At 37.6% G+C, this 14830-nt stretch overlaps 1 protein-coding gene across 3 annotated transcripts in view; it reads right to left on the bottom strand.

The window, feature by feature from the left end:
• Positions 1-14830, bottom strand: part of Hpse2 (heparanase 2 (inactive)) — a 602344-nt gene that overhangs the window by 500340 nt on the left and 87174 nt on the right. For all 3 annotated transcript variants that reach the window (XM_021151789.2, XM_021151790.2, XM_085833912.1), the window contains exon 3: positions 4947-5108. In XM_021151789.2, coding sequence (XP_021007448.1) covers positions 4947-5108 — 162 coding nt within the window. The remainder of the gene's footprint in view (positions 1-4946; positions 5109-14830) is intronic.

The following is a 14830-nucleotide window of genomic DNA, read 5'->3' as shown; positions in this document are numbered from 1 at the left end:
ATTTGAATTTTTTAATTAAATTTTTATATTTAAATATATAGGTATATATATTCATGTGATATAATCTCTAGCCATGCATAAAAAATTTTAGAATAAGAAAGACACTTTCCTCTATGTTAACAAATTTGCAAATAAGTATGTCAAATACTGCTAATAACTTTTCATTGTAATATTTAAACATTATCTCACCTTCTTTGATAAAGTTTGTCATAAATGCCATAGAGGGAAGAGAACTGACATTAAAACCCCTGCTATCCAGGAACTCATTACGCTCATCCTTGAATCAGAACCACTCAGATTTATACTGATAAACAAATGTCCTTTTTACCCTACAAAACAAAACGTCATCAAAAGAGGTATTTCCTTGTCCCTTTATGGAAATATAAAATGTGGTACTACTGTACAAAGGAGCTATAAATGATGGTTTTGAATGAGCTAAGAGAACTTAGCAAAGGAGACAGATGAGGCTGCTTCAAACATTCAGAGAAGAGAAGAAGAAAGTAAAGGAGCACTCAATGATGTCGCTTATGCAGATACACTATAGCATATTCATATTAGTAAAGAAAATAAGACCAGTCAAATGAGTCCAATAGGGATGTCTAAAACCTGTGAAATGATAGTTAACTAGATTCACTGTGCTGAGAATCCACTGTAATTATTTAGACAATATAAATCAGTTCCTTTAAACCAGTAGCAAAATTAATTTTGAACTGTAATTGAAATGAATAAACACTGTCAGAAGTTATTTTAAACTTACACAGAATTGTCAAGTTAATGACACAAACAATAGGTCAATAACAGTAAAACCAGGGAGGTCTCTTTAAATTTAGATTATCAAGAAGGTGCTACAAAGGAACTCAAATCAAAGATAATTTTGTGTTTAGTGGGCTACCGTAGTCTTACACTTACCTAAAAAACAGGCACCTGGACATTATGGCATGTGGATACAGTCTTGTTCTACTAATGAGAGCCCTTTTGCTCAGTTCATGCCCACAAAATGGGCCACGGCAAAGAAATAGAATCTTTTACTCTATTCATTTACTACAGTAGCACAAACCCAACCACAAAAATCCCTACTCTAATTCAGAGCCTGATAAAGACTAAGACACAAAACTAAAACTGGCAGCCAATACATGAGAAAAAAATCCTCATAAAGAAATATTTAAATGTATGTATACATCTATTTTAATGGCTATATGGTTTTATGCTGTCCAAATGCAGAGAAGTGACTGACATCATACTATAAGTAATTTTTAAAATTTGGCCTCATTACAACATCATTCACTGTGTTCTATGTATTATTCCAAATGCTACACAAATACACTCCTTGACTTCCAGGAGCTTATGTTCTAAGTGAAATTCAAGTATTTGTTCAAGTGGATTTATCTGTTTTTTTCATATGATTACAAAAATCCATCACAAATATTCTTTTTATACCTGTAAAAGGGAAAGAGGCAGAGGGAACATGTAAAGACATGTTAATAGCATTCCTTAAAAACAGTCTTCAGATTAATTCACAATGTCTATAATAGAACATGTCAACAAGTTTATATAGTACTACTATATTAAAAATCATGAGAGCACAAGAAATGTTAAGACTTGATCCTGGTTTTCTCTTAAAAGTTCCCTATCTGTCCTTTCTTCTGTGATTTGTACGAGGACAACTCTCATGCTGAAGGGACTTGAGTATAATTATTTATCTCCACATCCGCAATGAATGAAAACTCTAGGCCGGGTGTGGTGGCGCACGCCTTTAATCCCAGCACTTGGGAGGCAGAGGCAGGCGGATTTCTGAGTTCGAGGCCAGCCTGGTCTACAGAGTGAGTTCCAGGACAGCTGGGCTACACAGAGAAACCCTGTCTCGAAAAACCAAAAAAAAAAAAAAAAAAAGAAAACTCTAAGACACAACCCATCACCATTTAAAACAGTTCTATTCTATCACTATTGGAATGGCTCCAGTCCCTTCCAATAACATTAAGTGTTCATTTCAAAACCCCTCCAGGCTAGGAAAAGCAGGTAGCATTCGCAATACCATGCAAATCATTCCCATGAGAGCCCTGAGACAGCATGGGAAAAGGGCTGGCAGTATGGCTCAATGGGTAAAGACACTTGCTACCAAGCCCAATGACCTGAGTTCAATTCCAGAGACCACAAGAGGAAGGAAAAAACCAACTCTCAAAGGTTGCCCTCTGACCCACATACATACTGAACTGTTAAATAGATAGATAGATAAACAAAGAAATGGAAAATAGCATCAATAAATATATTTTAAATATGATGTAGAGAGAAATACAATGCATTAAAGTTGGTTCTTCTGTATTAGTTTCTATTAATAACCATTAACCATCAATACAGCAGAAAGGTCTTTTTTTTTTGTAAGTGATTAGAATACAGTCAAAGATAAATTATCCTTTTCCCTCCTCTGAGGAGCAGCTAATGAAAAGGTGCCATCAACTGAAACATATGCTAGTAAGTGGCACTTCTCACCTCGACCAAGGCTAACACTCATGTCAGCTCAAGGGAGAATACCTGAAGATGAGAATCCGCTTGTGATTTGGAATACATGCCTTTCAAACATACTGCCATATATACCGCTAACTTACCACAAGGCAATTACTATACACTCAAACTAGGGAAGTCTGTAAATAATATGGAAAGGTAGGGAAAATTCTGAAAACTTAACTTTTCCTGAGATTTTAGTGGCCCAGTTTTCTAAGTACCTTCATTGCAAAATACACTATGTCGGAGCTATTGAAAACAAGTAGACTATCACCAAGCAGGAACACCAAGTAGGTGTTCTGAATATGTTGGTAAAGAAAAGTCAATTCATTTGAGAGGTCTCTGCCCCTTCAACTTCACCCTCCTTACCAATATACATTCATCACCGAAAAGGGAAATATTTACAAAACTTAGTTTAGTTATGTTTAAATATTATGTTTAGCTGTCTGGAGACCATGTTCTCAGGATTTATACAAGAAATCAAGGATTAAACTTCATAACAATTAGAAAGCCACACTGTGTAAAATCAAAGAGTGAGTTAAAGGACATTAAAATAGTTTCACCATCAGTACTAAACTGAAATGACTCCATCTCTTCACAACACCTGGAGCCAAAACCTTCTGAACTTTCACGTAAACAAACCAGGGCTACACCAAATACTCTGTCTGCTACAAGGTACCACCTTGGGACAAAGGCACAGGAGTGAAAAATGTGGAAATGCCTGAGGACGCTTTGAAGCAGCTTGGGAGAAGGGAGAGCAGGAAAGAGGCTCTTCTCTAGGGTAAGTTTGTTTAGTGGAAAGTAAGCAAGTTGTCAGGGCAAAAGCTGACAATGTTGATTCCAACAGTTTGAACTGTGAATAAACATCCAAAGGGATTATGTTACTGAGAATTAGAAAGATTCCACTGAACTCACTAGAACACTGTGTTTTTAAAGATAATATGCCTTTGAACCACACTCTGGGTCCACAGTTTAGGGTTAGAATTACCCTAAAGTCTATTGCATGCCATAATAAAGGACACGGGATATGACCCTACTAATACAATCCTAAAAATATTAGAGAAAGAGAAAATAAAATATTTCATTTTTAATCACTAAATTAGAAAAAGATATAAAGATGTATACATGTGCACTCTTTGGGGTAAGCTGAAAAAACCTGGAGAAAAATCTATGTTCTTTTCAAATATCAAAACTAAAACTCAGTCTCAATAACCAATTTAGGGAAATGCATGCATTGGCCATAAATCATTTTTTAAGTTTTCCCTCAGTAATGACCTATCAAAGAGCAAACGCCAGGGTGTGCACTTATGAAACCCACAATCTTCTCTGCTCGCCAAAGCAACATCTAAATCTGGCTTTCATCTCACACTGCTGGTTTCTACCAGGTACAAGAAGAAAAGCTGAAGGAGTCTTGCACTTTCTCAAAAGCAAAACAATTTGGTTGCCACTCAACAATTCCTGGTGAAAAAATGCCAGGCAGCCTATAAAAAAAAAAAAAAAAAAAAAAAAAAGGTAAAATTTTCCTAACTTAGAGTCCACAAAAATAAATTTGAGATGTTCATAGACTGTCAGATGCTTCATCTTTTTTCATTCTTAACCATTCACAAACCATAGAAAGCACACAGTTTGAGTTATCAAAGGTTCATTCAAATCAATAATCAATCAAGTTTTAGATGGTCCCAAGAAAGTGAAGGTAACTGAGGTGTTCTTTGTGCATCTTACACTAAAGGATGCTCATGTTAGAGTTCACTGTGAAACTCTTTACAAAGCCTAACAAAATGTGCAACTTGCATGTTCTTACCAGAAAAGTTTCCAGGTACTCTTGCAAAATGTTGTTTTCCCCTGCAGCTCTGACACTACTTACTTCTGAATTAAGGATGTGGGCAAGCACAGCTAAGCTCTAAACCTCTTTATGCTTAAAAAGAAAATCAAATCCTCCAGATATTTCAAACACTATCAGGAATAGAATATTCTCAGCTCTGCCTGAAGATAATTATCTCTTTTACATTTCATTTTTATATTTATATATATTTTATATTTACCGAGTTCAGAGAAAGGGCATAAACAGAAAGAAGAAAATAGCGACTTCTTAAAAAGACTCCAAATTTAGTAATCCTCTCAAATCTATTGGCACACATTTAGAAAGCTGTATTTTCATAAGACTTCATTAAGTTCTCACTGGTTCTGTCATTTGAAAATTAAAAAAAAAAAAACACACACACACACAGAGAGAATCATCCATAACTTTGAACTACAAACATCTGCAGACTGCAAGAAATATTTGTTAAAGGAAGAGAAGAGTCATTACAATTTAAAATGCAGTAGAGTAAGTCGTGTAAAGACAGGCAGATGTGGACTCATCTGGATGCCACCCTCGCAGCTCCCAAGCACTCGCCTGCTAACTGACAGAGGTCGTCAGTATAGAAGAATGCCCAGAATCCTATTACCTGTTAGTATGAGGTTACTGTACGTATTGGAGTATTGCTCCTTCAGAAGAACCAGATGCATCTGCGCTGCCTTCTCTCGCTGCAGCTCCAGCATAATGTCAGGGTGCTGGGCAATCTTACAGCCTTTCTGCTTGTCCAAGGCAACATCACTCCGGACAATGTCTACAAAAGAAAGAAGACAGGCAGTAAAAACAAAACAGAATGTACATTTACATAAGTTTTTTGTTTTAACCAGCATGACAGAATTTATAAATTACCAACATTTTTTTTCAAATTTTAAGATAGAGAAATAATAACCCTGAAGGTCCTTTAGTTCCATACCAAACCCCGTAATTTTCTTTTTATTCCCTAATTCTTTGGCAATTTCTGTTCCTTCGCTCTCTCTGACCTAACTAAAGACTCCATGTTTGCATGTTCCTTCTTAACTCACCTGCAAGTGAGTTGTTTACCTGCACTTATTTACCTTCTGGATCCTTTTGCAGACATCACTTGCCATTCTGCAGAAGGAATAGTAAAACAACTCTGAACGCTAGGAACGATGAAATTAGCTTCTTCTACTTACGCCTTAGGACCAGGGAGAAATAGTCTCAATATCTGGCTTATTTTCAACTTATTTTCCTGCCAGACCATTCAGCCTAAGTTAGGGCTGCCATTCCATGGTTACCTGATCAGGGCCTCTCCTGCTATATTTCATGTATTGCTGGGAAAATAGTTTCAGTGTGACCAGAAAATCATTTTTTTCAATCCAGAAAGATGTCAGTCTTCGAAGTAAGAAAGAAAGCTAGCGTCTCTCAGCTGCTGTTCATTAATGGCAGGTTGCCTTTTGTACCCCAGTGTGATTTTATACTAAAAGCAAATATACTCTCCAGAAAACTTTCTTCTTCACGTATAAACTTTCACAGACAATACTTCCCAGCCATTAGGAAACACATTCTATGTAGCAGAGTGTATGGAAGTTACTTGCCCCTTTTTGTCAATTAAAATATAATTTAGCTGATTCTAGTAGGAATAAATGATACTATTGATCTAAATAGCAATTCTAGAAACTTGCAAGTTTTTCACAGCTAATAAAATGATTTTTATGGGAAATAACTAAGAAAAGTCTCTGGTACTGCTGACATTAATAGTTTCAAATGTGGTAATATTAAGGATAACCATATTAAGGATACCTATAGGAAAGAGTCAGTTGGCTCTTTAAGCAGTGCTCAAAAGCAACTACCAGAGCAAGGCAGTGGTGGCACATGCCTTTAATCCCAGCACTCGGGAGGCAGAGGCAGGTGGATTTCTGAGTTCAAGGTCAGCCTGGTCTACAAAGTGAGTTCCAGAACAGCCAGGGCTATACAGAGAAACACTGTCTCAAAAAAAAAAAAAAAACCAACAAATAAACAAACAAACAAACAAAAACCAACTACCAGAACATACAAGACAGAACATGGCATGAAGGATGGACTATTGTTCTGGATAAGCAAGCTTTTATTAGACACCCCCCAAAGAATATCCCATCTATAAATAGAAACTGAACACAACGCATCTGACCACACATACTATCCACTTTGAAAACAATCCATTTTAGTTCTTAGGTAAAACAAGAGCTTGTTGGAAATAATGTATTATTTATGACTAAATATATTTGCACCAATTTATAAAAACTGACAGTAAAATTAACTAACTGGCATAAATGGTAAATGTCATACTTTATGAGACTTATTTACAGAGAATTAATTAAATCAAAGGTACACACCTGTACTGTTTAAAACTTAAGTGGACACTTTAACATAAAGAAATGAGAGACAAAAGCCTACAGCGGAAACCCCTGCTCCAAGGAGGGACAAACTATAGAATACTGAATATTAACCTCTAGAGCAAAAACAGGGGGAAATGACACAACTGGAGCAGTTGCCCCAGATGCAAAAGACAGTGGCACAGGTCACTACTGTTGTATTCAAAATCCACAGTGATAAGAAGTTCAAAGGAGTAACTATAAAAAAGACATATCATATATACTTTTCTCTTTATAAAATAGCTATCAGGCAGACCACATTTACCTGAGCCCTGCAAAGTAGGTAACGTAGGTTCTAAAATTAAGCATACAATCAGAACCTAAAAAATAGGTCACAGAAGTCACAGGAAAACTACAATACATGGTTTAATTAGAATTAAGCTCAACACAGCTGAGTGTGGTAACACACACCCATGGTTCCAACAGGTAAAGACAGGACGGTTAAGCCAGCCTCACCTATATAGCAAGTTCAAGACAATCTTAAACCACATTGACTCTGGCACACATACCTATCCCCCTTCTCTCTCTCTCTCTCTCTCTCTCTCTCTCTCTCTCTCTCTCTTTCTCTCTCTCTCTTTCTCTCTCTCACACACACACACACCAATTAAGCTCAATACTATACCAGTTAAAAAAAAAAAAGAAGATGATCAAGAGAAGGCCATGCCATGAGAAGACCTACAATTCAAAGTTAATGACATCAGTATCAACAGGTGTACAATTCCCAACATAAAAGCACAAGAAATATGAAAGAGCAATATGATTCCACCAAAAATCCATAACTTCCTATTAACTGCTTCAAAAGATATTAATATTAATAAAAGAATTGATAAAGATCCAAAAAACTGGTTTTCAAGAAGGGTCAATGACCTTTGAGTAAAACAGCTTAATATAAAAGAGGAAGACAATGAGAGAGAAAGATAGAAAACTCAATAGAGAAATAGAATCCTGGGGGTAGGGATGACTTACAAAAGAAAGGTTCAACACAATAACTCTCGAAATCAGTTGAAGCCAGGCCAGGTGCTGCCTGGCTTTTATAATCCTAATACATTGGAGCAGAAGGATCCTGCATTTATGAACAGCCTGGGTTACTAAGTATGGGTGTCTGTCATACTTAGATTTCTGTTGCTATAATAAAAAATTGACCAACATCAACTTGGGGAGTAAAGGGTTTATTTGGCTTACACATATTGATCACAGTCCATCCTTGAGGGAAAGTCAGGCCAGGAACTCAGGTAGGACTAGAGGCAGGAAACACACATGTAAGCTATTTACTGGATTTCTGCCCATGGCTTGTTGCTTTCTCTCTTATACAACCCAAGACCATCTGCCCAGTGTTGTCACTACCCACTGTGAACTAAATCCTCCTCCCATGTCAATTAAAAAAAAAAAATGACACTTGGGGGCTGGCGAGATGGCTCAGCGGGTAAAAACACTGACTGTTCTTCCGAAGGTCATGAGTTCAAATCCCAGCAACCACATGGTGGCTCACAACCACCATGAGTTCTGACGCCCTCTTCTGGTGTGTCTGAAGACAGTTACAGTGTACTTATTAATAATAATAAATAAATCTTTGGGCCTAAGCAAATGGGCCCACCAGAGCGAGCAGAGGTCCTAAATTCAATTCCCAACAACCACATGAAGGAAGGCTCACAACCATCTGTACAGCTACAGTGTACTCAGACATATAAAATAAATAAATCGGAAAAAAAATGACACTCAAGCATATCCACAGGCCAATCTGATAAAGACAATTCCACAACTGAAATTCCCTCTCCACAGATTTGTGGTTTCTGCTTGTGTAAAGCCAACAAGAACCAACCAGCAGAAGTGGTCCCTTGTTGACTAAACACACAAACATATATCATCATTAAACCATAATCTCCCCCTTCAAGTATACATAGCATAACTTTAAAGTCCCATTGTCTTTAAAATTTTCAACCCTTTAAAAATCTAAGTTCTCTTCTAAAACCCAGTGTCTCTTTAAAATCCAAAATCTCTCAGCTATGGGCTCCTGAAAAATCCAAAATAAATAAAATATTTTCTTACAGCAAGATACAAGGGAGTGCAAAAACAATAAAACCAAACTTCAATAGTATAAGTACTCAACGTCCAATGCCTGGCATTCCCTCATGATATTCTAGACTCCAAAGAACTTGGGTACCCTCACTTCGCTGCCACCTATAGCTTACACAGCTTGTCTGGTAGACTTTGGCTGGCTTTACCCACACCTGCTTCAATCCTTGATAGCTATCCCATAGTATTGGCATCTCCATTATGCTGGATTATCTACTCCAAATGTGTGTACACCTGCACCAATGATACCTCCTAGCCACCCACAGTGTCAAACACCAACTGTTCTCCATGATGCTTTTTTTCCTTTTTAAATATTTTTATTAGGTATTTTCCACATTTACATTTCCAATGCTATCCCAAAAGTCCCCCATACCCTTCCCCCTACTCCCCTACCCACCCACTCCCAATTTTTTGCCCTGGTGTTCCCCTGTCCTGGGGCATATAAAGTTTACATGACCAATGGGCCTCTCTTTCCAGTGATGGCCGACTAGGCCATCTTTTGATACATATGCATCTAGAGACAAGAGCTCCAGGGGACTGGTTAGTTCATATTGTTGTTCTACCTATAGGGTTGCAGATCCCTTTAGCTCCTTGGGTACTTTCTCTAGCTCCTCCATTGGGGGCCCTGTGATCCATCCAATAGCTGACTGTTAGCAACAACTTCTGTGTTTACTAGGCCCCAGCATACTCTCACAAGACACAGCTATATCAGGGTCCTTTCAGCAAAATCTTGCTAGTGTATGCAATGGTGTCAGCGTTTGGAGGCAGATTATGGAATGGATCCCTGGATATGGCAGTCTTTAGATGGTCCATCCTTTGTCTCAGCTCCAAACTTTATCTCTGTAACTACTTCCATGGGTATTTTGTTCCCAATTCTAAGAAAGGGCAAAGTGTTCACACTTTAGTCTTCGTTCTTCTTGAGTTTCATGTGTTTCGAAAATTGTATCTTATATCTTGGATATTCTAAGTTTCTGGGCTAATATCCACTTATCAGTGAGTACATATCATTTGAGTTCTTTTGTGATTGGGTTACCTCACTCAGGATGATGCCCTCCAGGTCCATCCATTTGCCTAGAAATTTCATAAATTCATACTTTTTAATAGCTGAGTAGTACTCCATTGTATAAATGTACCACATTTTCTGTATCCATTCCTCTGTTAAGGGGCATCTGGGTTCTTTCCACTGTCTGGCTATTATAAATAAGGCTGCTATGAATATAGTAGAGCATGTGTCTTTCTTACCGGTTGGAACATCTTCTGGATATATATCCAGGAAAGGTATTGCGGGATCCTCTGGTAGTACTATATGCAATTTTCTGAGGAACCATCAGACTGATTTCTAGATTGGTTATACAAGCTTGCAATCCCAACAACAATGGAGGAGTGTTCCTCTTTCTCCACATCCTTGCCAGCATCTGCTGTCACCTGAATTTTTGATCTTAGCCATACTGACTGGTGTGAAATGGAATCTCAGGGTTGTTTTGATTTGCATTTCCCTGATGATTAAGGATGCTGAACATTTTTTCAGGTGCTTCTCACCAATTCAGTATTCCTCAGGTAAGAATTCTTTGTTTAGCTCTGAACCTCATTTTTAATGGGGTGATTTGATTTTCTGGAGTCCACCTTCTTGAGTTCTTTATATATATATTGGATATTAGTCCCCTATCTGATTTGGGATAGGTAAAGATCCTTTCCCAATCTGTTGGTGGTCTTTTTGTCTTATTGACGGTGTCTTTTGCCTTACATAAGCTTTGCAGTTTTATGAGGTCCCATTTGTCAATTTTCGATCTTACAGCATAAGCCATTGTTGTTCTATTCAGGAATTTTTCCCCTGTGCCCATATCTTCGAGGCTTTTCCCCACTTTCTCCTCTATAAGTTTCAGTGTCTCTGTTTTTATGTGGAGTTCCTTAATCCACTTAGATTTGACCTTAGTACAAGGAGATAGGAATGGATCGATTCGCATTCTTCTACATGTTAACAACCAGTTGTGCCAGCACCATTTGTTGAAAATGCTGTCTTTTTTTCCACTGGATGGTTTGAGCTCCCTTGTCAAATATCAAGTGACCATAGGTGTGTGGGTTCATTTCTGGGTCTTCAATTCTATTCCATTGGTCTACTTGTCTGTCGCTATACCAGTACCATGCAGTATTTATCACAATTGCTCTGTAGTACAGCTTTAGGTCAGGCATGGTGATTCCAACAGAGGTTCTTTTATCCTTAAGAAGAGTTTTTGCTATCCTAGGTTTTTTGTTATTCCAGATGAATTTGCAGATTGCCCTTTCTAATTCGTTGAAGAATTGAGTTGGAATTTTGATGGGGATTGCATTGAATCTGTAGATTGCTTTTGGCAAGATTGCCATTTTTGCAATGTTGATTCTGCCAATGCATGAGCATGGGAGATCTTTCCATCTTCTGAGATCTTCTTTACTTTCTTTCTTCAGAGACATGAAGTTCTTATCATACAGATCTTTCACTTCCTTGGTTAGAGTCACCCCAAGGTATTTTATATTATTTGTGACTATTGAGAAGGGCGTTGTTTCCCTAACTTCTTTCTCAGCCTGTTTATTCTTTCTCGGCCTGTTTATTCTCTATTTATTCTGTTTATAGAGAAAGGCCATTGACTTGTTTGAGTTAGTATTATATCCAGCTACTTCACTGAAGCTGTTTATCAGGCTTAGGAGTTCTCTGTTGGAATTTTTAGGGTCACTTATATATACTATCATATCATCTGCAAAAAGTGATACTTTGACTTCTTCCTTTCCAATTTGTATCCCCTTGATCTCCTTTTGTTGTCGAATTGCTCTGGCTAGGACTTCAAGTACAATGTTGAATAGGTAGGGAGAAAGTGGACAGCCTTGTCTAGTCCCTGATTTTAGTGGGATTGCTTCTAGCTTCTCACCATTTACTTTGATGTTGGCTACTGGTTTGCTGTAGATTGCTTTTATCATGTTTAGGTATGGGCCTTGAATTCCTGATCTTTCCAAGACTTTTATCATGAATGGGTGTTGGATTTTGTCAAAGGCTTTCTCAGCATCTAACGAGATAATAATGTGGCTTTTGTCTTTGAGTTTGTTTATATAATGGATTATGTTAATGGATTTCCGTATATTAAACCATCCCTGCATCCCTGGAATAAAACCTACTTGGTCAGGATGGATGATTGTTTTGATGTGTTCTTGGATTCCATTAGCGAGAATTTTATTGAGAATTTTTGCATCGATATTCATAAGGGAAATTGGTCTGAAGTTCTCTGTCTTTGTTAGATCTTTCTGTAGTTTAGGTATCAGAGTAATTGTGGCTTCATAGAATGAGTTGGGTAGAGTACCTTCTACTTCTATTTTGTGGAATAGTTTATGCAGAACTGGAATTAGATCTTCTTTAAAGGTCTAACAGAACTCTGCACTAAACCCATCTGGTCCTGGGCTTTTTTTTTGGTTGGGAGACTATTAATGACTGCTTCTATTTCTTTAGGGGATATGGGACTGTTTCGATCATTAACTTGATCCTGATTTAACTTTGGTACCTGGTATATGTCTAGAAATTTGTCCATCTCATCCAGGTTTTCCAGGTTTGTTGAGTATATCCTTTTGTAGAAGGATCTGATCGTGTTTTGGATTTCTTCAGGATCTGTTGTTATGTCTCCCTTTTCATTTCTGATATTGTTAATTAGGATGTTGTCCCTGTGCCCTCTAGTGAGTCTGGCTAAGGGTTTATCTATCTTGTTGATTTCCTCAAAGAACCAGATCCTCATTTGGTTGATTCTTTGAATAGTTCTTCTTGTTTCCACTTGGTTGATTTCGCCCCCCAGTTTATTTCCTGCTGTCTACTCCTCTTGGGTGAGTTTGCTTCCTTTTTTTCTAGAGCTTTTAGGTGTGTTGTCAAGCTGCTAGTATGTGCTCTCTCTAGTGTCTTCTTGAAGGCACTCAGAACTATGAGTTTTCCTCTTAGAAATGCTTTCATTGTGTCCCATTAGTTTGGGTATGTTGTGGCTTCATTTTCATTAAACTCTAAAAAGTCTTGAATTTCTTTCTTTATTCCTTCCTTGACCAAGGTATCATTGAGAAGAGTGTAGTTCAGTTTCCACGTGAATGTTGGCTTTCCATTATTTATGTTGTTATTGGCGATCAGCCTTAGTCCATGGTGGTCTGATAGGATACATGGGACGATTTTAATATTTTTGTATCTGTTGAGGCCTGTTTTATGACAAATTATGTGGTCAATTTTGGAGAAGTTACCATGAGGTGCTGAGAAGAAGGTATATCCTTTTGTGTTAGGATAAAATGTTCTGTAGGTATCTGTTAAGTCCATTTGTTTCATAACTTCTGTTAGTTTCACTGTGTCCCTGTTTAGTTTCTGTTTCCACGATCTGTCCATTGATGAAAGTGGTGTGTTGAAGTCTCCCACTATTATTGTGTGAGGTGCAATGTGTGCTTGGTGCTTTACTAAAGTTTCTTTAATGAATGTGGTGGCCCTTGCATTTGGAGCATAGATATTCAGAATTGAGAGTTCCTCTTGGAGGATTTTACCTTTAATGAGTATGGAGTGTCCCTCCTTATCTTTTTTGATAACTTTGGGTTGGAAGTCAATTTTATTCGATATTAGAATGGCTACTCCAGCTTGTTTCTTCAGACCATTTGCTTGGAAAATTGTTTTCCAGCCTTTCACTCTGAGGTAGGATCTGTCTTTTTCTCTGAGATAGTTTCCTTTAAGCAGCAAAATGTTGGGTCCTGTTTGTGTAGCCACTCTGTTAGTCTATGTCTTTTTATTGGGGAATTGAGTCCATTGATATTAAGAGATATTAAGGAAAAGTAATTGTTGCTTCCTTTTATTTTTGTTGTTAGAGTTGGCATTGTGTTCTTGTGGCTGTCTTCTTTTTGGTTTGTTGAGGGATTACTTTCTTGCTTTTTATAGGGCCTGGTTTCCTTCCTTGTATTGGTTTTATTCTGTTATTATCCTTTGAAGGGCTGGATTCGTGGAAAGATAATGTGTGAATTTGGTTTTGTCGTGGAATACTTTGGTTTCTCCATCTATGTTAATTGAGAGTTTGGCTGGGTATAGTATCCTGGGCTAGCATTTGTGTTCTCTTAGTGTCTGTATAACATCTGTCCAGGATCTTCTGGCTTTCATATTCTCTCAAAAGTCTGGTATAATTCTGATAGGCCTGCCTTTATATGTTACTTGACCTTTTTTCCTTACTGGTTTTAATATTCTATTTTTATTTAGTGCATTTGTTGTTCTGATTATTATGTGTTGGGAGGAATTTCTTTTCTGGTCCAGTCTATTTGGAGTTCTGTAGGCTTCTTTTATGTTCATGGGCATCTCTTTCTTTAGGTTTGGGAAGTTTTCTATAATTTTGTTGAAGATAATCGCTGGCCCTTTAAGTTGAAAATCTTCATTCTCATCTACTCCCATTATCTGTAGGTTTGGTCTTCTCATTGTGTCCTGGATTTCCTGGATGTTTTAAGTTAGGATCTTTTTGCATTTTCTATTTTCTTTGATTGTTGTGCCAATGTTCTCTATGGAATCTTCTGCACCTGAGATTCTCTCTTCCATCTCTTGTATTCTGTTGCTGATGCTGGCATCTATGGTTCCAGATTTCTTTCCTAGGGTTTCTATCTCCAGTGTTGCCTCACTTTGGGTTTTCTTTATCGTGTCTACTTCCCTTTTTAGGTCTTGGACGGTTTTATTCAATTCCATCACCTGTTTGGTCGTGTTTTCCTTTAATTCTTTAAGGGATTTTTGTGCTTCCTCTTTAAGGTTTTCTACCTATTTAGCAGTGTTCTCCTGTATTTCTTTAAGTTGAGTTATTAAAGTCCTTCTTGATGTCCTCTACCATCATCATGAGATGTGCTTTAGATTCGGGTCTATCTTTTTGGGTGTGTTGGGGTACCCAGGACTGGGTGGGGTGGGAGTGCTGCGTTCTGATGATGATGAGTGGTCTTGCTTTCTGTTAGTAAGATTTTTATGTTTGCCTTTCGCCATCTGGTAATCTCTGGAGTTAGTTGTTATAGTTGTCTCTGGTTAGAGCTT

This window comes from Mus caroli, unplaced genomic scaffold, assembly GCF_978045245.1.
Source record: "Mus caroli unplaced genomic scaffold, Mus_caroli_1 scaffold_20, whole genome shotgun sequence".
Lineage (NCBI taxonomy): Eukaryota > Metazoa > Chordata > Mammalia > Rodentia > Muridae > Mus > Mus caroli.
The sequence above is the reverse complement of the archived record's forward strand: the minus strand, read 5'-3'. Positions and strand labels throughout refer to the sequence as shown.